We start from the raw sequence: 22,472 nt of genomic DNA, 5'->3' as shown, positions 1-22,472 counted from the left end.
TGTTATGTCACTAGTGATCTGCAGGAAGGAGAATGCTGGCAATGTACGCATTGTCACCGAAAGAAGAAGAATCGTCCGGCAAGAAGTGACATTACCCGGGGGGAACGGAGGAACCAGGAGAACATCGACGAGGAGAAGATGCAGTAAAAAGACTGACGGGGAAGGAATTTTGTTTTTCCCATTGACTGTGCTAAATCTACATGTGGATTTGTGGCTCTAACAAGCAAGAATCCGTATTAGAAATCTGTGGCAACCACGCAGGTTTCTGATATGGACAGCCTGAAAGAGCCAGCAATGCAGCAAAAAAAATACAGATGCAATGTCACCGGCCGCCATAAAAAGAAGTTGGACAGAGGAGCCCAAACTGAATTTTTACAGCAGGGTCTGTGAGCCTTTAGCTACATGCCTGAGCTTAGAATAAGGACACAGTACAGCTGAGATGCCGAGATATTGTTTGGCGCTGTTTCAAATGGATTTATGAATGGCTGCACAATTTTGCTGGTAAACAGCCGCTTTATCTGCAAACTTGCACAACCAATAGGAATCAATTTACAAACTGTGCCAACAAGTGATTTAGCTAATTCTTCATCCAAGCTGCCTAAAAGCCATAATGTGAAATGTTACCCTCAGATGTCGACATCTGGAGCAAAATAATAATAAAAAAGTTAAGTTACATTAATTCATTCATTTTGGGAGAGGAAGAGGGGGGGGGGGGGGTCCGGTCGGCTGGTGACTCTGGTCCCCTCTTCTCTGATGACAGGACACTTATACACATTGTTCTAGACTCGGACGCTGTCTGTTCCCATGCTGAATTACAGATTTAAATATATGTGTTCCCATATTTGTTACATGCCTGACAAAGGGCGGTAACCCGACACATTAACAATGCAAAGCAGACTATTGTGACCATCTGGATTATGTCAACAAACCTTCTGAGCCTTTATAAAAGAATTCTAGTGTCTTCCGTCCAATTCTGTGCTTCTGGATCTGGCAGAGTCCGGGACGGAGGATGCCTTCACATCTGCGGAGGGGGATTCAGTTTTCTTGCTCCATTTGAGGAGCAGGAAAGGGGAATCCCCTGGCTGAATGGGTCCATCTTATGATGGAGCGTTTGGTTTCCACTCAGCTGCCCGGCATTTTATCAGAAGTAAATGCGCTGCATGTAGCGGTATTTCTTCCAGTATTTTGTGCCGGATCTGCGATGGAACTTCCGACCAGATGTTCCTACGCAAATTTGAAGGCAGCCTTACCTGCAGGAGGGAGTGCTACCAAACACATAGTAAAAAAAATTAGAATACTTTTAAGGGGTGTCTCCGGCCAGCTTTATGTTACGCCTATCTGCTCATGGTTAATTTGGCCAGCACACCTTGTTCTGTCCAGACAGGCCAGGGTTAACATCTCCTGTGCCTTCCATTCAGGTTAATTACCCTGCTATGTGTCTGAGATGTGTGCTGGTGATTGACAGGTCTATCTTCCTATCGGCTCCTCCCGCCTTCTTATAATATCCAGCTCTGGCTGCCTGGGAGTAGCCGATTATTGTTCAGTCTGGTCCTGGACTTTGATTATTGTTCATGTTCAGTTTGCAGTGTCCTCTGAGTAGTCTAGTGGCTCTGACCTGCTGAGTGTCGGTCCTGTACTTTGTGGTGCTTTTCAGTGTCCGCTGTGCAGCCCAGCTACTCTCACCTGCTGGTAGCCTGGCCCTGGTACCTCGTGCCTTTCCCTCTGTGTGCTAGCCAGTCTGCCTTTGTGTTTATCCTGCTTCTGTCGGCTTGTCCGCTAGCCATCGCTATTATCAGCCAGGGTTTTCTTGTCTGCCTCGTTTGTATCCTGCTTCATGCAGCTTGTCCGTTTGACCTTGCTATAGTCTGCTTTCCTTTCTGTTATCAGCCAGGGGTTCCAGTCTGCCTCTGGTTGCATTCTGTTTCTGTCAGCTTGTCTGCTAGACCTCGCTGTTGTCAGCCAGGCTTTACCATCTGCCTCTGTCCTGTTTGTACTGTTCGTGTTGGTTTTGTCATCTGCCTTTCCTGTCGGTGTTAGTGTGTAGTATTCTCTTGCATAGGTATGGCGGTCCCTGCCTGTCCCCTCCACCCCCTCAGGAAGTGTAGGGTCAGAGTTGGCGGCCTGGACGTGTCCACCATCAGGGCTATCTCCAGGAAGGGACAGTGGTGTGGGTGAAGATCAGTGAGCCCCACGCCATATGTACCTAGGCATCCCACTAGTATTGTAACACTTTAAGGCTTTTGTATATGTTAAAGTCATTTATACAGACCTACAGATTCCCTATTGGTTCATACTACAGGCCCTTGAGCACTCAGTGTTTAGCTATATAGCGACAATACTTCTGGGAAATTCAAGGGGTTGCTCAGTTGTAAACCACTGATGACTATCTTCAGAATAGGCAATCAATAGTAGATTGGTAGGGGTCCCAGGAGGTGGACCCCTGCCAATCAGCTGTTTGCTGGACCAATGTGATTGTGCACGGATTTCTGCAGGGAGCAGGCAGCTCTGTTCTCACTGCAGTGGCCAGACTTGATATTACAGGCAAAGTTTCTATTGAAGCGAATGGCCTGTAATACCAAGCCTGGCCACTGCATAGAAAACAGAGTTGTGTGCTTCCTGCAGAAATCAGCTTAGGGCAGGGCCAGCAAATATCTGATCTGTGGGGATCCCAGATGGAAGACCCTAGCCAATCCACCATTGATGACCTATCCGGAGGATAGGCCATCAGTAGTTTATAACTGCACAATCCATTTAGTGTTCTGCAATATGGCATAGCATGTAATAAATAAAGAAAACATCCTTACTGCTCTGTATAAAGAGGTCCACAGATCTACAGTTCAAGCACTTTACAGGGCTGTTTAAACAGTTTTGTGGACCTTGACCAAAGTTTCACAAGTTTAACTCCTAATGCAGTGTGAGAAGAGAATCTGAATCTGTAACTAAAGACTGCTGAATATTCAAACAAGCCATTATTCGAATACAAATAAACCCATAAAACAGCCCCTGAAGTGCCAACTAACCTGCTTGTTGTTGGTTTTCAAGTAGCTATTTTTTTTTGACATGGCACAGGGTAAAACATAAGTATAAACTACAAGAATGCAGTGAAGATTTATTACACAGAAGTTAGATTTTACATTTGCTGACTATATTAGCCCATTTTATTTCCATACTTTTTTACATCATAATTAAAATTCTTCTGAATCAGGCAAATACACACTAAATGGGATGTAAATGATTTGCAGACTGAGTAGATATATGGCATGTGTGTCCTATGTATTTGTAGCGCAGTTTTTTTTAGATTACAGTTTACGCTTATCTGTAAGGTATTGGCTCCCTCTAGTGAGCGATTTGAGGACTGCAGCTAGAGACAAGGGAACGTTTTCTGAAATTAGTCGAATAAGAACATTGTTTGCTGCCAACGTGTACCGCAGAATGGGAGTTAGGGAACCCTCATCCGTCGGAAGTGTATGGTGGAAACTGGTTGTAAAAAACAATCCCTCCCCTAGAAGTTATTGGAATCAAATGAAACTTTCTATGAGTGATTGTAACTTTAATATAAGAAAGTGATTACAATATCAGAGCAAATGGAGCATTTATTTATCCCTTGAAGGGAGGCTCTAGTACACTGTTGGGTCGCCTCTAGCTTGGATACAAGATGTGATACAGGCGGGCATGAAGGCTCTAGTACCCTGTTGTACCTCCTCTAGCTTGGATACAAGATGTGATACAGGAGGGCATGGAGGCTCTAGTACCCTGTTGTACCGCCTCTAGCTTGGATACAAGATGTGATACAGGAGGGCATGGAGGCTCTAGTACCCTGTTGTACCGCCTCTAGCTTGGATACAAGATGTGATAGGGGCGGGCATGGAGGCCCTAGTACCCTGTTGTACCGCCTATAGCTTGGATACAAGATGTGATACAGGCAGGCATGAAGGCCCTAGTACCCTGTTGTACCGCCTATAGCTTGGATACAAGATGTGATACAGTGGGCATAGAGGAACATGTGAGAGGAACACATGTGGCTGCAGGATGTCCTGAACATATAGCTGAGCTGTCATTGTCCCTCGTCCCACTACTAGGAGTAAACAACTGTCGTATACAATGTCCCCTTAGACCATCACACTAGCAGCGGTGGCAGTGTGCCGCTCCACAGCAATGGGAGGATTGAGGCGGTCACCCCGAGGTCCATAGACACGAACACGGCCTTCGGCAGTGCCCAAGCTAGACCTGGATTCATCGCTGACAAACCCAGTTCCACCTTGAAGCAGTCCAATTTTATCTTTCACAGCACGACTGCAAACAGATGTGATGTTGGGTGTCAAAGGCAGTAGACGTAATGAGCACCGTGTGACCAGATGTCTTTCAGCCAAGCATCAGGAAATGGTTCCAACAGACACAGGGGCTTGTCGAGCAATCAGACTATCCTCTGTACTGGTGGTCTGAGGAGAACATCCTAGGTTTGCAAGCCTCACACATCCACTAGTGCCAATGTCTCCTAACAGTCTGGTCAGACCAGCCCGCGGGGGGGGGGGGGGCAATTTATCTATACAACCGTCCAGCTTCTCACATCCCAATAATGCGCCCCTCTCAGACTCTGGTAACGGGGTGAAATCTCTTCTCTGCGTCGTAGAGGCGTCTAGTGGCCAACGAGTTCTACACAAGGAGCCTCCGTGAGCCTTTCTACAGGCAAAGGGGGAACTACTTTTAGGGCTTCAAGTCCGTTCATCTAATCACACCACAACTCTAATCATCTGCCTGAGATGGAACTGCATGCCAGTTTTGCAGCAAAACTACAACTTCTTCAAGTTATACTGATATATCAAATTCATTTAGTTGGCTATCACATCACAAACATGATTATCCAGCATTACATCCCCCATAATCAGTAGAAGACAACCACTCTGTAAACTACTGCTCATTAATAGACTCTCTGGTCCTAAAGTAGCCAGTATAAAACCTTCAAGTACAATGTGGAGGAGGCTGTAATGTCAGAAGAGCACAGATCTCATTCCCTGCATGGGCAGCTGACCAGTGACGGACAAGTGTATGCTGGCCACATATCTGTATTACGGATGCAGCAGTGTCCAGGCCAGTCCGCACGTATCCTGACCGAACTCAGAGTGCCCTAGATTCCTATGATGCTCAGAATTCGGCTCAGGCCAGGGACAACAGTCTGTATTGCAGATGCAGAAATGCAGCCGGAATACACTTAATCTGTCACCAGCCTGAGGACTCATTCACACGGCTGTATGCGTAAAACGCTGTCATGCGCAGTACAACTAGTTTTTTTTTTCTTTTAATTCCACACTCTGTCTCTTAGCAGCGTTGCGTATTAAAACGCCATACTTACGCAATGTATTGCATATGTGCAGCGTTTTATACGCACCCATAGAGAACTGTACGCACGTAATATGCAGTAAAGTAATATCTTCTGAATGATAAGAGATGCGAGTAGGAAACTTTGTAAACACTTGTTGTGAAAGTTTTGAACTATATTTTATGCAGTAGTGTCGTGTGCATAGCAAGAAGTACATGTGCAAAAGATGCATTGCAGTGAAATTTTACTAACAGGGTCCCAGATGCTGAGCATGCAGCTTTGTCATAATTAACCTTTGTAACATTTTACTCAGAGAGATATCACACAGGTTGTAGACTTTGAATTGTCGACTTTGTGGGGGATGTCTCATTTGTATAACCTCTTGCATTAGGGTAATAAACCAGAAGAGATTGGAAACATCACTTGAGTGTTTCTTGTTGTATTCTTCTCCAATGCATCAAATAATAATAATTAGGCATACCTGATTGATAAGGCAACGATACCCCTTGAGGATCACCTAAATTATGTGATTACTTCAACTTTGCTGGGAGCCAACTTGGATTCAGACCAAGAAACTTTGATGGAAAGTAGGTTGTGGGATGCATGATTTAAGGGTAGAATTTCATCAGAAATTGATAGGTGCAGTCATTTTTTCAATATCTGCTACTACTTTTGAGTTATGGATGTTGTCATGTTATGTTGAATCATGTGACATGGAAAACACTAAATCGCATGCCTTTTCAGGTACCATAAGATGTCATTAACAATCCAGGATGGAATTGATTGAGATCCTCCTGATGGTCGTTTACAGAAGTTCACGTGAGACTTTCGATCAAGAACACCCAGGAAAACAATTGAGTGCCCAAACCTGATTCAGACATTCAGGGAAGCTGGCAGTGCCCGGGACAAACCAAGAACTGGTCATCTGAGCAGTGTTTCCGATCCCTAGGTGTTGACAGCTGTGCTAGCTGTTTTCACAAAGAGTCCACAGAAAAGAAGCAAAGAACTGTCAAAGGATTGGGAACACTGCTTGGCCAACCAGTGCTCCATTTGTCCGGAAGATTACCAGTTCCCCTGAACCTCAGAATCAGTTTTGCTCACAGTATGTGCACTCACTGGCATCTTCCTGAATGTTCTTGATTTGAAGTTTCGTCCACTCTACGTGATTATCTGTCACTGACCATCAGGATGATTTCAGTTCCGGCCTGGATTATTAACGGTATCTACTGGTACCCAGAAAGACGTGAGACTAATGTTTTTTTTACCACATAATTCAACATAACTTTAATAACCCCTTAGCGGTACAGGACATATATTTACATCCTGCAGCATCAGGGTATCTATAAAGAGAGATCGCAGGGCAATTTCTCTTCATGCAACACGGGCACCGACTGTTACTTACAGCCAACACCCAGCGGCAACAGCTCCAATAAGCCGTGCAGCTCATTGGAGCTGTTAACCTATTAAATGCCCTAAACATTGAAATCACAGGGAGCTGTGCAGGTGTCATGGCAGCCGGGGGCCTTCTGAAAGGCCTATCAAGCCATGTCCGTGGGGTGGCTGGGTAGACTGCCTGCCCGATCGCAGTATGATGTAATGCTATGACCTTGATTTTCGAATCATCCAGTATATTACACCATATCTGCATTAACCTGTCAAGTCATGCCTCAACAGAACGATTGGAGGAAAAATAACATTCCAGTTTATTCCCTTTGCATTGTGTGACCCCATCTGCCCAAAGACAAGTAAGATACTTATAGATGTATATACTTATTAGATGATCATCAGGGATCCAGAAGGCTGTTGGCATGATTGGGTGGCAGTCTTAATGTTAATGTATGCCCACAAAAACACCCATCGCTGTCTTGTCAGTATCGGACTTAAATAAGTTGAGCCCACAAGAGGAAGGTCCACATCTACTTTTAATTTCTTTGTAACTTCTAATATTATCAGGTCTTCTCTTTCAGAAGTATGAAGAAATGAAAAAAATGGGTAGCGCTCCAAGAAATGGGTAGAGAGTGTGGTATTATATATTCAGTATAGAAAGCTGTGCAGAGAAGACTCACCCCGTGACGCCGGGCCTGTGTAATGGGCTCCGGTACGTCAAGATCCGGAATGGCACATCAACCCACAGTATGGAGGAAGCTTCCTTACACTGGTCATAAGAGACATCTTGAAGAGAGCATCATGGTTGTTCCCAGAGGCGAAAAATACACCACGGGATAAGCAAAGCAAATAAGTAGGGTACAGAAAATTAACCAGTGCTCCAGTGTTTTGGAAAGTAGCAAGCAGAGGATATGATGATGTATATAGTATAATCAGATTTTACAATACAACACTTACTTCACAGGGGTGCTTATTGGAAAGCACCCCTGGGTCCAAGGAAGCAGGTAGAATTCAAAGCGATGTATTCAAAAAAACTTTATTGCGACGCGTTTCGGCCGAGCTGTGATGCTTGAGAAAGGCTGACAGCTCGGCCGAAACGCGTCGCAAATAAAGATTTCGGAATACATCGCTTTGAATTCTACCTGCTTCCTTGGACCCAGGGGTGCTTTCCAATAAGCACCCCTGTGAAGTAAGTGTTGTATATAGTATAATCAGATTTTACAATACATCATCATATCCTCTGCTTGCTACTTTCCAAAACACTGGAGCGCTGGTTAATTTTCTGTACCCTACTTATTTGCTTTCAGAAGTATGAGGTTATGAAAGTGGTATGCACCCATGTATCAACCTCATATGGGATTTTCTTCTACTGGACTTAAAGGGTTCTGTTGTGGCTGGGCCTCTCTATCTTGTCAGAACCTGAGATGTCATAGAGCCTTCTGATGGGACTATGTAACACCTTATTTTACCCCTGCTTCCACCTGCATAGCGACTTGTGCACACTCAAGTGAATGGTGGAGAAGATTTGGTGGACCATCATGACATCTAGATTTTGAGTTTAGTTGCACCTCATCATTTAATGACACAAGAAAAAAAATTAATGTGCTTTCACAACTTGTTGACTTGTACAATGTCCTGTTCTTGTACCAATGATGGGTACCATAGCACAACCTTTGAGGTCATGCCCAATTAGTTATAATCTGTGTCACAATCTATAGAGTTCTGAAATGTCATCCGACTGAGTTACAAATGTGCGAGTCAAATATACATTCCTTTAAAACATTATTACATTCACTGCTATACATTGTACCAAAGGATGACTCTTACAAGGCATTATGAGGACCTTTTCCAACATCTGACCTTCATAGGTTCCTCAGAAAATGAATTGTTAGTTGGTTGGATGATAACAACAAGTTCCAGGTAGTCCCTCTAATAACAATTGTTTATTTTACAGAAGGCACAGACTATAATTGTGTAGGGTGATGATATCTCCTATCTTGAGGTATAGAACAAATCTATTTGGCCTGACCAAATCAGGAGGCAGTAGACATCTGTAGGAAGGAACATGACATTTGGTATAAACCTGATGTGATCTCCCTCCATCAGCAGTACAGTTAAGATTTTACTACTTCTTGCTCTTCAACGGTGACAACTCTACTGGATTTTGGATTCATTGTGAACTTTTGAGGTCCTCCTTGAGTTGCTACCAAACCATGTATTCCAGCCTCATACTCCCGTGCCTTTGTACGCAGGGTGGCAATACTGCAGTTTTTTTTGGTTTCTACTTGGTTTGAAGCTTCTTTCATGTGGATCAGGGGGTAAAATACTTTGTTTTTGATACATTTTGTGTCCCCTGATGGTTTCTCTTCTGGTCTTTTATCAGTTTTACAATCTGATCCATTCTTATCGTTTAGTTGGACTTGATAATTCTGCATCTTCATTTGCCGTTTCATCTTTGCTCGCCTGTTCTGAAACCACACCTGGTGAAGAAAATGTAAAACTCTGTCACCTATGGAATCTACGCTGGAAATAATATCTGCAGGATATTTCTAGGAGTAAATGCTGTAGAGGTCTAAGCAATATGGGTGGTTGTTAGAAACTCCCGAATTTACAGTAGCTGGGATGAATTTGGACAATAAGCTTTGTTGGAAGGGTCCTCTGATACTGTAAGTTGATCCCAGTTCTGCCGCTGCTGCTCGGATTCCCAACTGTAAACTATGGGTGAAACACAGAGCCGCTATAATCATAGGACAAACGGTGAAACTGCACCAAGACCCCTGTTAGCATTCGGGCCCCTGGCACCACTCTCAATTGTATAAGCATTCTCGGGATGCAGATACGGTTGAAAAAAGTTTTGAGGAGCATAAAAAATGCTAAACAAGTTACACTCACCTCTTTTATGTTCTAATCTCCACGGTATCTGCTTACTTCCAGCTTCAGTGATCACGTACCTCTTTAAGCATGTGACCACTGTGGCCAAGTGCTTAGACAGGCATGTGACCGTTGGACCCAGAAGTGAGTGGACACTGCAAGCAGTCACACAGAAGAGTGCAGTCTACTGGGTTAGGCAAGTATTAGTGTTCTTTCTTCTTTACCACAAACACGTTTGGAGACTGACTGAAGGGCATGCTGATAGTGGACAGGGGCCATTATATTACTCATGTACTTGGTCCACTTGGGTATTAAAATGGTCCTAGGAGAACAAAGTATGAAGTTCTCAATTTCTCTGCAGTGGTACGACAGCAAAAATGAAGAAGCATTGCACAATAACCATTTAAATCAATTGGCTGTCCATGTAATTCACAGATGTGATTCGTCCACCAGAGAATGAGATATTCTTTGTATTTATTTTCTTCAAATTATCTTTTACGCTAGGGCTAAACTGTGACTTTGGCTGTGACACAGTTTGTGTAAAGACTGCAGTGCGGCCCAGCAACATCGCAACATAATAAAAGTCAATGCAGTCCCGTTGCAGCTTGTAAATTGCCACAACTCACAGAGCCCAAGAAATGCAGGGTTTTTGAATTTGTATCTACATTATTTACAGGAAAATACCAGGAGGCTGTATTATATGCAGAGAGAAATAGGGAGGCAGTACTCTATGGGTCTACACCCAGCACAAATGATCATGATCACAATTGCAGGTATGTGATAGGGTATTATAATGAGTCAATGCATCTGCTCAGGAGAAATGTAAAGTGCTGGAACTTAGGAATGAATTTTTGAGAGGGGTAAACTTGGGATAAACTGAAAACCATAAAAAGAGATTTAGATAGAGGAAAAAGTGAGGAGGTAAAGTCACCTTGCTGCTCATACTAGTAATAGATATTTTTTTTCTAGAAATAATGCCACTCTTGTCCATGGGCTGTGTCTGGTATTGCATTTCAGTTCTACAAAAATGAATACTGCAATACTAAATATAGCCATACTCAAGATTGGCACCGTTTCTGGATGAAGGCGAAGGAAAGACGAAGGAAAGACGAAGGAAAGACTAAGAAAAGACAAAGGAAAGACTAAGAAAAGACAAAGGAAAGACGAAGGAAAGACGAAGGAAAGACAAAGGAAAGACAAAGGAAAGACAAAGACAAAGACGAAGACAAAGACGTAGGAAAGACGAAGACAAGGATGTAGGAAAGACGAAGACAAAGACGTAGGAAAGATGAGGACAAAGGAAAGACGAGAACGAAGGAAAGGCAAACACGAAGGAAAGACAAAGACGAAGGAAAAGCAAAGACGGAGACGAAGGAAAGACGGAGACGAAGGAAAGACGGAGACGAAGGAAAGACGGAGACGAAGGAAAGACGGAGACGAAGGAAAGACGGAGACGAAGGAAAGACGGAGACGAGGAAGAAGGAAAGACAAAGATGTAGGAAGGACAAAGAAAAGATGAAGACGAAGGAAAGGTGAAGATGAAGAAAAGACGAAGACGAAGGAAAGACCAAGGCGAAGGAGAGATGAAAACAAAGGAGAGGCAAAGAAGAGACAAAGGAAAGGCAAAGACGACAGAAAGTCGAAGGAAAGGTGACAAAGAAAAGCAGACAGACTCCTAATATTAGAAGCTCCTTAAATCTGCTTTTGGTAAAGTTGGGCGATATGGTGCAGATATTGCTACTTTTCATAATATATTTACTACACTTTCCCAGACTCCTGAATGGCAAATATAGCTGGTTATGCAGCACTGCATCCCCCTCCTCCACTCCTGTATCACCGAGTAGATTTTACAATATTAAAATTTGCTGCTCTTATGCCCTCGAACTGTTCTGCTCACCGCAGGCAATGATGTTATTGCTCCCTCTCCTCACAGAGGGTTAGTGATATTGATGAGACAACAGAGAACGCCCTGCTACTTATTACCAGCTGCTATGCCCACCTCACCTGTACTCTAGTTTCTAACAGGTCCAGCTTCAGCGCCAGTGCCTCCCTCATGAAGATGTCTGGGTAATGATTGCTCTGGAACACCTTTTCCAATTCTTCAAGTTGCCAGCTGCTGTAATTAGCTCGAGATCTCCGCTGCTTCATACAATGACTTCTATCTAATGGGGGCAAATATAAAGATGACTGAAGACGAGGAGTCCCACCGAGATGACAAGATCAAGACATGAAGAAGGAAGAATACACAATGCACATCAATAGTGTCCTCGTGTAATGGTCCTATGGTGTGGGCACTGCTGGTACTTTCTGCCATGTCTACATGGGTGCCATATTGCCCGCAGCTAGGATAAGATTTACAATAATGAGATGGGGGTGCTTAAAAAGTTTTTCAACCCTTTCAGTTACTTTCAAAAACGACATCTATCTGATAGCAAACATGAAAACAAAATTTGTAGATCCAGACATGTACCCCGGCTCTCCTTCACAAGGAATCGATCATGTTTTTATGTTTGTAATTATTGTATTTTCTTTTCGGGTGAGGGGGTGTAACAACTTGGGGGTTGTTAGCTCATCGGACCGCCATTTTTCCTCCATCAAAGGGATGGTCGCACACCAGTAAACCACATCTAGGCCAGAAAGTTAAGTAAAACTTGAGAACTTCATCCTTGCATTGTGGTAAATCAAACAGTAAATCTCCCCCATAGTATCAAAACTACATAAAAGAAAGATGTGTGAAGTTTAGAGATGAGCAAGTATACTCGCTAAGGGCAATTGCTCGAGCGAGCATTGCCTTTAGCGAGTATCTCCCCCGCTCGAGACGGAAGGTTCGGGTGCCGGCGCGGCGGAGCGGTGAGTAGCGGCAGTCAGCAGTCCGCCCTGCTCTCCCCAGCAGCTCCCTGCCCACTGCCGGCACCCGAACCTTCCATCTCGAGCGGGGAGATACTTGCTAAAGGCAATGCTCGCTCGAGCAATTGCCTTTAGCGAGTATACTCGCTCATCTCTAGTGAAGTTAATACGGCGGGGCTGGGAAGCCGGCCAGCTCCATACATAGCTTGTGTCAGCTGTATTTGACAGCTATCACTTGGCCACAACAGCCTCAACTGAAGTTCATGCCTATCATGGCTGTTAACCCTTAAAATGCCATTATCAATTCTGACAGTGGCATTTAAAGGCCTCATTTAAATGCCCCAATTGGCATGCAGAGGTCCCAAACATCCCCCTCGGTGATTACATTACAAGATGCCATCTAGGTGTCATGGCAGCCAGGTGGCGTTCTGGAAGCCCCAAGGGTTGGCATGTGTTTCTGCCTATTAAAACAGGTCTGTAGCCTGTCTTTAAGGGATTTTCTGGGGAAAATACTATTGATGACCTATCCTCAGGATAGGTCATCCATAGTTGCTCAGCTAGGGTCCGTCGCTCGGGACCCTGACCGATCAGCTGATTGTGGCGCTGTCAGCGCACAATTACACAGGAGTCGGAAGAGAAGCAGCAGAAGTCTCTGCACTGACCTCTGTGGCCAGCGCTTGTAACTGCAAGCGCGACTCTCATTGAAATCAACGTGAGCTGTGCCTGCAGTTACAAGCGCCGACCACAACACAGAGGTCACAGCAGAGACTTCCGCTGCTTTGGCTCCGACCCCTGTGTCAGCGGGCACACAATCAGCTGATCGCTCAGGACCCTAGCTGATCAACTATTGATGACCTATCCTGAGGAGACGTCATTAATAGTATTCTCCCTGCGAAAACTGCCTGCAGAAATATAATACACTGCAATACTAAAGGTCGCATTTAAAAAGCAACCTGTTACTTGACAGGAGTATTTTATCTAGGGAATAAGATAGATACCCATAAAGAGTTAACCTAGTCTCGCCCCTAGAATGACATTACTACTTACACATTTTTTGGGCACTGATGCCATATTATTCATCCCCACAATTTATTTTACGTATTCACGTGACAGAAAACGCTTCTGTATGACTTTGGAGGTATACGGAGGTACAGTATGGTCCCATAGAAGTCTATGAATGTCGTATTACAGCTCAGTACTAGGCAGAGCTTCTATGGAGCCATAATACCCTCATGTGCATAAGCCCTAAATCTGAGTTCAGGGGCTCTACCCTGCCCCTATTACCCTTCTATTGGCATAGCGGTTCTCCAACGTCCCAAAATTAACGCATCAACCCGTTCGGAGCGCCATGAGAAATCTTATTTAATTCTTTTTACTGAAGTTTGCTGAATTTTGTTCATTGGTTTCCCAGTCAGTCCGGATCTATATTGCAATAAAAAAAAAAAAGTGCCCCCTGCCCCGACCTTATATAAGCATTTAAACTTTCATAGGGCATAAGCCATTCCCGTCAAACGCACTCGTAAATTGTACCTTACAGACGTAACGCTCATTGTAGCATTAAACAATTCCAGCAATTAATATTTAATGCCAATAATCTTGTCTGCTCGCAGCCTGGCAATAAAAAGTCACATGAAGATTGAAAAACTTGATTTATAGGAAGTTTTCTCAGAATATATTTAGGCAGAGGCGTCAACCTGAACGGGAAAAGTTATAGCACTGATATACGGTTACTATGCCTGGAGGAGCAGCTCTACTGCGGTACATGATGCTGCGTTCAGGGCTTACAGTATATGAGAAGCTACAATACAGAGAAGACGGCCGTTGCATCCGCGATTCCGGGGCCTCGGTTATGGAAATTGCTGCAGATAAGAATAAAGTGGAGCAACTGATAACCTTTCGCCACTTGTGTGCACCCAGAGACCGGGTTCACACTAGCGTATGCCTATTTGTGCGCACATGAGCATTGCATTTTTGCAGAACGGACTACACATTTTTGTGTGCGCATCAGCGTATTTTACTGTACTTTTTGTGCCCGCAACGCATGTTTATTTGCAGGCAGCAAACAAAAACGCACCAGTTGAAATGGCTAATTAGTCTTAACCCTCTCAAATCCAATTTTGGATTCAGGGTTTCCTAAAAGGCTTTCTCTTTTTGCTGTTATACAACAGTGCGATCTGCTGGCTAAAGCCAGTGTGTGCGTGCCAGAGAGACTCTGACAGCTGCTAATAGACGGTAAGAATACCCTGTCGGACGTCTTCAGACATTGGAGCTGTAAAGCTTCAATCTGAATGTGGGAAGATGTCAGACAGTGGATTGGAAAGGGTTAATGAGTTCCAGATGTGTTCTTTTTCCTGCGCAATTACATAGTGTTTTTTCATGAATGTCTTTGCATATCATGAACGCCTTTGCACTCTGCCCCAATTGACTTCTATGGGTACCTTTGGGGCACAAATACATAGAAAAATAGAACATGTTCCTTAATACGCAAAGAATAGAACACATTGATTTCAATGGGTTAGTTTACATATTCTCCCGTGCACAAAATTTTTTTTAAAAAGTAGCATGCTCTAGTTTCCTGCATATTTGCGCAGGAAAGGTCCCCATAGAAGGGGGCTGTGCAAATGTGCACGCAATACGCAAGAAGATGCGTGAAACAATGCATAATTCCGCTGGAAAGAGAACATATCTGGAACTCGGTAATGCTAATTATCCATTTCAATCGGTATGCCTTGCGTGCACAAAAAGTATGGTAAAATACGCAGGCACAAAAGAACATTGTTCATTCTGTTCATTCTGCAAAAAATGCTATGCTCATGTGCACGCAAATATGCATACGCTGGTGTGTCGCCAGCCTTAAAGTGGATGTGTTAGAACTGTAAGGGGGAAGCACTGTTCTTTTCTCCCCCTTATCAAGTGAAGCGCCACAGTTCCTTGTATCAGTGACCCATTGGCTACATTAAGTCCCGCCCACTTCAACCCACCCCATCCAAGATATTTGGGCTGGACAGCCCAGGGAAGGGATGCCTCTCCCTGGAAAGTTTCCAAATGTTCCAGGGCCATGTATAGAGACCAGTTAGTTGCTGTGTCATGAGGAGAGTGCAGGATAGTGACTATGGGGTGTATGATTGAGCTGCTGCAGGAGAATTACTGTTTGGAACAAGAGAGAACTGGAACATGATAGCCTGCAGGAAACCAGCTAAAACAGAAAGCTGGAGAGAAGGGCTGCTCTGAGGAATCTGAGAATCCTGAACCTAGGACCAGAAGTTGTTGTCTGGAGTGTGGAGGAGAGGTTGGACAGCTGTCACAGACTACAGAAACACTGATATTCTGGGTGCAACAGTCTGCAAGCAAGAATAAGAGTGAGGATGTCAAGGACAGTTATCTCGTGGAGGAATACTCTCAATTCTACAATAGCCAAACTAGAGAAAGCCAGTACCACCACACAACTACTGTAAGTGAGGCCGGCCTTGTTGAAAATCGATCGGTAAAAAATGTGTTAGGAAGCCAGCAGGCCTGCTGTATGTTGGGGATGACTTGGGTGCAAATTGTAGGGTCAGCAGGAATTTACCAAGGGCTTGATCGGTAGAAGTGGACTTCCAACCGAGGTTAAAGGGGTTGTCCCGCGAAAGCAAGTGGGGTTCAGCACTTCTGTATGGCCATATTAATGCACTTTGTAATGTACATCGTGCATTAATTATGAGCCATACAGAAGTTATTCACTTACCTGTTCCGTTGCTAGCATCCCCGTCACCATGGTGCCGTCTAATTTCAGCGTCTAATCGCCCGATTAGACGCGCTTGCGCAGTCCGGTCTTCTCCCTGGTGAATGGGGCCGCTCGTGCCGGAGAGCTGGTCCTCGTAGCTCCGCCCCATCATGTGTGCCGATTCCAGCCAATCAGGAGGCTGGAATCGGCAATGGACCGCACAGAGCCCACGGTGCACCATGGGAGGAGACCCGCGGTGCATCGTGGGTGAAGATCCCGGCGGCCATCTTGCTAAGGTAAGAAAGAAGTCGGGTAAGTACTAAACTGTTTTTTTTTTTTTAACCCATCCCTTGTGTTTGTCTCCCGCCGAACGGGGGGGCCTATTGAAAAAAAAAAAACCCGTTTCGGCGTGGGACAACCCCTTTAAGCCTGGACACATATGCCTTCATAGTTGAGTAAACTGTTTTTAGATACTAAAAGACATGGAAGATTCTCTCGTCAGGAAAATTATCTGGATTTCCAAAGACTCGTGGTCAAGGAACACTTTCGATTCCAAACTAATTGAACCAGAGGAAGTTAGTACCACCACACAGCTACAGTAAGTGAGAATCCTGTTAACAGAATTGCAGACTACGGTAAAATTTATTGTTTCAGTTATTATTGTGTGCTGCTGGCATTGCATTCACACTATATAATTTGTGAATTATTGTTGTTTCCTAGTGTGTCTAGAGTAATATTCTTAAGCCATAGCTAGTTGTAGTTAGGATTAAGCAACAGCACTGTGAAAGTTTCCAATTTTTGTAACTCATATGCATTGTATCCTGGAACTTGTCACATATGACCTGCAACAGAACATTAAATTGTTCCCCCTGCAATCACCACTAGAGGGAGCTTTGGAGAATACTACATATTGTGGTATTGACCATTGTGCAGTCATTTCCTCGGCTCCATCTAGTGGTGGCTGCAGGTAGCCAGAATGTTAGATTTTAAAGTTACGACTATGTGCAGAGGATTTGTAGCTGCAACGGTTATAAACATGGAATGTTGGAAAATTAATCAGCACTCAATATTGGGCATTATTAGAATAGCACAATAAAGTGGTTTTTAAAGGAGAACCTTTTATTTCGCCTCCCTTTTTGATTACATGTACCATCATTTTTAGACTATAAGATGCATATTTTAGTAAGGAAAAAACAAAACACTTTGTTGTCTCTTACAGTCCAAAGTCAGCTTTATAAACACTATGGCCATCACCCACCTTATGCCTTGTGATCTCCCTACCTTGAGAATCTTAAGGGGTGTATTGTGCCTCCCAGAGTTTGCCTCCCAGCCTACTTCAACCCAAGAAGCCTTGGCCTCAAGTAGGGTTGCGACTCCCAACGTAGTACATGCTCCACCCACAGCCTGAGTGCATGTGAATGAACTACGCGACCAGCTACCTCCAAACCGTGGCAACAGCTACCTCTTCTTAAAGGTGTCACACTGATCTTCTGAGGGGCATATCTCTAGCCTCAGCGCCATATGAGTGCCACAGCCTACTTGATCTGTAAATCTGTGGTCGAAACTTTCACCGGCCACACTATGCAATCACCAGCACCACTGGATCTCATGAACGTGCCCCCTATTCATTTACACTGGAGGTCTGCCAGGAAAGAAGACATTACACAAAAGTTAATTATGCAGCCCTCATAGGCATCACCAGCAGTCCACCCCAAAAGATCCCTCAAAGGTCTCTTCTCTAACTTCTTCTCTTGAATTGTGTTGTCCTGAAAAACCCACTGCCTGACTGACAATTTGACATAAATCTCAATTTTCCATTGGATGGGACTGCATGGAATTTGGACCATCTCAACCATTTCATAGCTACAGAGTCCCTTTAAGAGGACCTGCCATGTCCTTGTGTCAGCAGGGCAACTCCGTAGCTTTGCAGCCACCACAGACATGCCCGTTCTTCTTTAAATGCAACCAAAGTTGGCGCACTTATATGCACCACCAGGGAAGTTCTATTTCGTATAAACAATTCTCCCTATTGTCTATAACCTGAGTGCTTACTATATTTCAAAAAATACAAGTACTTACCTGGCAGATGACTAGGTCTTGTGTGGTAAGAGAACAGCATGGCATCCTTATGTATTCCAGAATGGCCACAGGGCTGGAACAGTTGAAATCCCCAAATAGGAGATGGGAAGAAGATGTTGGAAAACCTGTTGGGCAAGATCTGACTGTAGATATGTGCCGCCAGTGGTGGAGGAGCAATTTGGTGGCCAGGACTAAACATGTTAGAGCCTAGAGAGGAGATGAATGGCATAGATAATTAGACAAATACATAAGCACTATACATCATTGTATAGAGCAAAATGTAAAAATAAGAAAAGGTAAAACTTGGACTCCACATTTCTAGATCCGAAGGAGATGTAGCAATTGGTTAATAATCACAAATCATAAGTGTTCTCTGCAGCATATAGGCAATGGAGGTCACAGAAAATGTAGCCATCATCATCACCGTGGCCTGGTGTTGGGGGACCAAGGAATCTTGACAATAAACCACAAGGGGGAGATTACTGAAGATGGATTTATACATCTCCAATTGAACTCAATACTAGCTATATAAATCCATGTGCAGTATTGCTCCCCCTAGTGGTAGATGCAGGCAGAAAGAATTTTATCATTGGGCTTTACTGATATTGAAAAAACTCATTCTAAGGGTACTTTTACAAGGGCCAATAGTAGTCTGATTAATCACTCAAATAACTGTAATCCCCTGTAAACATGGGACCAGATGGGGCAAGTCAGTGAGGATTGCTCACTCATTGTTGCTCGGTTTGTAGCCGAGCTAAAACCAGGTGACTACCAGTCCATGTTAAACAGGCAGTCATTCATCTATGACTGCCTGTTTACTGTGAATAAAGGCGGGTGGCTGGAAGAGATCTCCAATGCGCCCAGTCTCTATTCAGTGAGTGATCATCACTCCTGTTTGAACGTACAGGAGCGATAATCGCTGGGACGGCCTCTACAGTCATCCTGTGTAAAACTACCCTAAGTTGTTCCAAATGTTAAAATGAAAATTCCAGTTGACTTACCTCTTACATTTAGCAATGTTCTCTCATGAATGGTCACTGGGGATGACACCTTACCACCGCTGGTTTCAAATGGCTGCCATAGTCACGTACCACTACAAAAAGCCATCGCTATGCAGTGGCAAAGTGCTAGGGACCCAAATGACCAGGGCCCAATTAAAATATGTACATTAGATTTTTTTTTTTTTTTTTTTACAGTTGAAGCAACTTAAAAGTTTCCCAGAGCTAAACTATTGATGACCTATTCTCAGGATAGATCATCAATAATTAATTGGGGTATGGGTGTCCACTACTCAAGATCCCTGCTGATCAGCTGATTGAAGTGACAGCGGCATCCGGTGAGCACCATGGCCACATCAGTCCATACCAGGCACAGCTCTGTACATTGTATGGTAACACAATCCTATTCTCTTGAATGGCACTGAGCTGCTCTCAGGACATGGGACCAATAAACATCATAATGTCATGTGCCTGAGAAGAGGCCATAGCGCTGAACTGAGAGCCATGACTTCTTCAACCAGCTGATAAGCAGGGGTCCCAAGCAGTGGACCCTGCCAAGGAGCTATCGATGACCTATCCTGAGGATAGGTCATCAATAGTTTAGTTCTGAAAAACCCCTTTAGAGATGCACTAGTTTAATGGGATGAGAGATATTTGGAGATCACTATAAGAAAACCACAGCTCCTATGCTATTTACAAATGGAGAAATTTCTGGGTCGTGAACTGTACATCCCTGGATAGTGTCATCACTAGATGCGACAGCATTGCATCCTTTTGGCATAGGTCTAGTCAACATTCTTTTTTTTCTGTATGCAATATTTTTGAACTATATGGCAATGTCTACCAGACTAACAAATACTATCCTACCAAAAGTATTTGGTCCCCCCTAACAGTAGAATGGGTCATGTCTTATTAGCAGGTCAAGTCCTAAACTATGCTACATAAGATGCAGAGTCTTGGAGGTGTCAGCCATAGTTGCTGACAACTACTGAACGCTATTGGATAAACGAGTTATGCATGAGCCCATCTACAATAGTGCAAGGAGCGTCATCATTGGACAGTTGAGCAATGGAAGAAGGTTCTACAGAGTGATGAATCATGTTACTCTATCTTCAGATCAGATGGACATACCTGGGTGTTGAGGAGCCCGGGGAACTCCTTCTGCCTGAGTGTGTTGTGCCAACAGTTAAGTACAAAAGATATTCCAAGGTAAATTAAATCACAGTTCTCCAAAAAGGATGGGAGTCACCTGGTATAACCAGTCTACTAGTAAAAGGCAGGCTGTTACATCTAAATCCAAGCTAGCTCCAAACTAGAAAGGCACCAGATTGCCAGAATGGTCCCCTCATCATTCAAGACATCCAAACTAAAAGGCCCTTTTAGACACAACGATTTTCGCTCTAAAATCGCTCAAAGCCGTCTTTTGAGTGATAATCGTTGTCTATCTGCATTGACATTGTGCAGTTTTCGTTAGACCATCGCTGATCTTTAAGCATGCTGAAAGATCAGCGATTAATTATCAGGAATTCACAGCGGGTACAGCTGATACTATTGTTTCAGCTGTATCCTGTTCCTTGAAGACAGGCGGGGTATTAAGTACAGAGCGGTCCAGCTGTGTTCTTCATACCTCGCTTGGAGCGCTCTGCTGTATAACAGCCGGGCGCTCTGAGCAGAGAACAGCTGGATGCAGAAGACAAGCGGCCCCGCTTGTCTTCTGCATCCCCCGCTTGGAGCGCAAGGTGATTGCTCAACATTTGATCGATCACCTTGCGCTCTCAAAGTGATGGAAGTATTTTCATATTAACAGTCAACAGGTAAAAATAGTGGAGATTCTGTTATGGTCTGCAGATGTTTTACATGCCTGACCTTGGTCCGTTGGTAACAAGAACCATGAACATGGAGGTGACCCTGCCATTCTAGACAATAATGTGCTGCTGACAACATGGTAATACTCTGGGAATGGTCAGCCATACTTCCAACAAGACAACGAGGCTTGTCTCAAACCAATGCTGTTTTACGCTGGTTTGAGGACATGGATCTTCCACAATTGGACAGGCTGCACAGAGTCCCGACCTGAACGTCTTTGGGACAAACTGGAATGTCGGGTCAGTAAATATGAACGTCCATATTCTTTAAGAGAACTCAGCAGAGGTTTGCAGGATGAATGGAGAGAAATACCAGCTGAGGTGTAACAGTACGCCATGGAGAGTATCCAATGTCATTAGGACCAACGCAGCCTCACTGAGTATTAACATATGGAAATAAATGACTTTTGATTCTTGTACAGGTGTCCAATTACTTTTGGTAGGATAGTGTATGCAAAACAATACATATTTCAATATATTTCCAGGTGAGTAACATGTCTACACAGTAGTATTCTTCACGCCCTTCCATCAGAGCTATATGTCCAATGGAAGGCATTAACTATGAACAGAACCTTATAGATGTATTCCTCCCCTTTTAGAAGCATTGCTTCATAGTTGTAATACAATTACACCTTAAGTCTCCTCACTCACCTTCTAGGTGCTCTCCTTAAGGAGGGACGATATCCCTCCTAATTGCACCATATGGCATGGCACCATAGAGGGCGCCTACATCTCCATAATACGAAAACACAGGGACTTTAGAAGCTGCCATGAAAGAAAATCGAACTCAATCACAGCAAAACACCACCAGATACTAACCATGTGACGAGTTGGAGCATAAAGAGGGTCTTATGCTGCAACGATATGCAAGGACTTCTGCAGGACCCTTTAAAAAATTTGTCATCTAGCAAAGTGTACCCTCACCTGTTTGCAGTCCTATAGATGTCCCACCGTTGGCTCAAGATAGAATGAGTCTTCCAATCAGTTTCCAGCCTGTATCCTGCGCAGAGTGTTTGACTGTACAGCTGCGAATTCCATACACATCCTCCCATTCAACAACATAGAAGTTCTAGCTCGAGAGCCGGGATGTCATCAGAGAGACACCTGATGCAGGTGTGAACTCTACCAGCCGCCTAATACCTGGGGTATTCCTTCCAAGAAACGGTTTCTGTTCAATCATTCGCTGGCAAGCAAGAAGCTGTTTCTCAAAAACTTCAAAGAGACTCTTCAGTCAATTAGAGGGAAGTGTGATTGAGAAGCAAGATTAAATTACTAAGTAAATATTCATCCTTAATGCATCTGCGGCATTGACCCAGAAATAAGCCGTCACCGAGAAGATGAGCTCAGTAAATGTACTGCAAATGGGTGGAACTATGATGCCAAGATATATACTGTATATAATAATG

The 22,472-nt window shown here is 44.0% G+C and overlaps 1 protein-coding gene across 2 annotated transcripts; it reads right to left on the bottom strand.

Annotated features, from left to right (window-relative positions):
* Positions 1 to 8,008: 8,008 nt before the first annotated feature.
* LOC136577575 (uncharacterized) lies at positions 8,009 to 22,239 on the bottom strand. 2 transcript variants are annotated; one of them, XM_066577501.1, is made up of 5 exons: positions 21,991 to 22,239; positions 21,718 to 21,831; positions 18,204 to 18,410; positions 11,579 to 11,736; positions 8,009 to 9,183 (listed from the first exon to the last, which is right to left on the bottom strand). In XM_066577501.1, exons 3-5 carry the CDS (start codon positions 18,400 to 18,402, stop codon positions 8,818 to 8,820), a joined length of 723 nt encoding a protein of 240 aa, XP_066433598.1. In that variant the 5' UTR covers positions 18,403 to 18,410; positions 21,718 to 21,831; positions 21,991 to 22,239; the 3' UTR covers positions 8,009 to 8,817. The 2 variants fall into 2 exon arrangements, with proteins under 2 accessions (XP_066433598.1, XP_066433597.1); XM_066577500.1 differs by lacking the exon at positions 21,718 to 21,831.
* Between the last annotated feature and the right edge of the window lie 233 nt (positions 22,240 to 22,472).

This window comes from Eleutherodactylus coqui, chromosome 8, assembly GCF_035609145.1.
Source record: "Eleutherodactylus coqui strain aEleCoq1 chromosome 8, aEleCoq1.hap1, whole genome shotgun sequence".
Lineage (NCBI taxonomy): Eukaryota > Metazoa > Chordata > Amphibia > Anura > Eleutherodactylidae > Eleutherodactylus > Eleutherodactylus coqui.
This window is presented reverse-complemented; position numbering and strand designations above follow the sequence as displayed.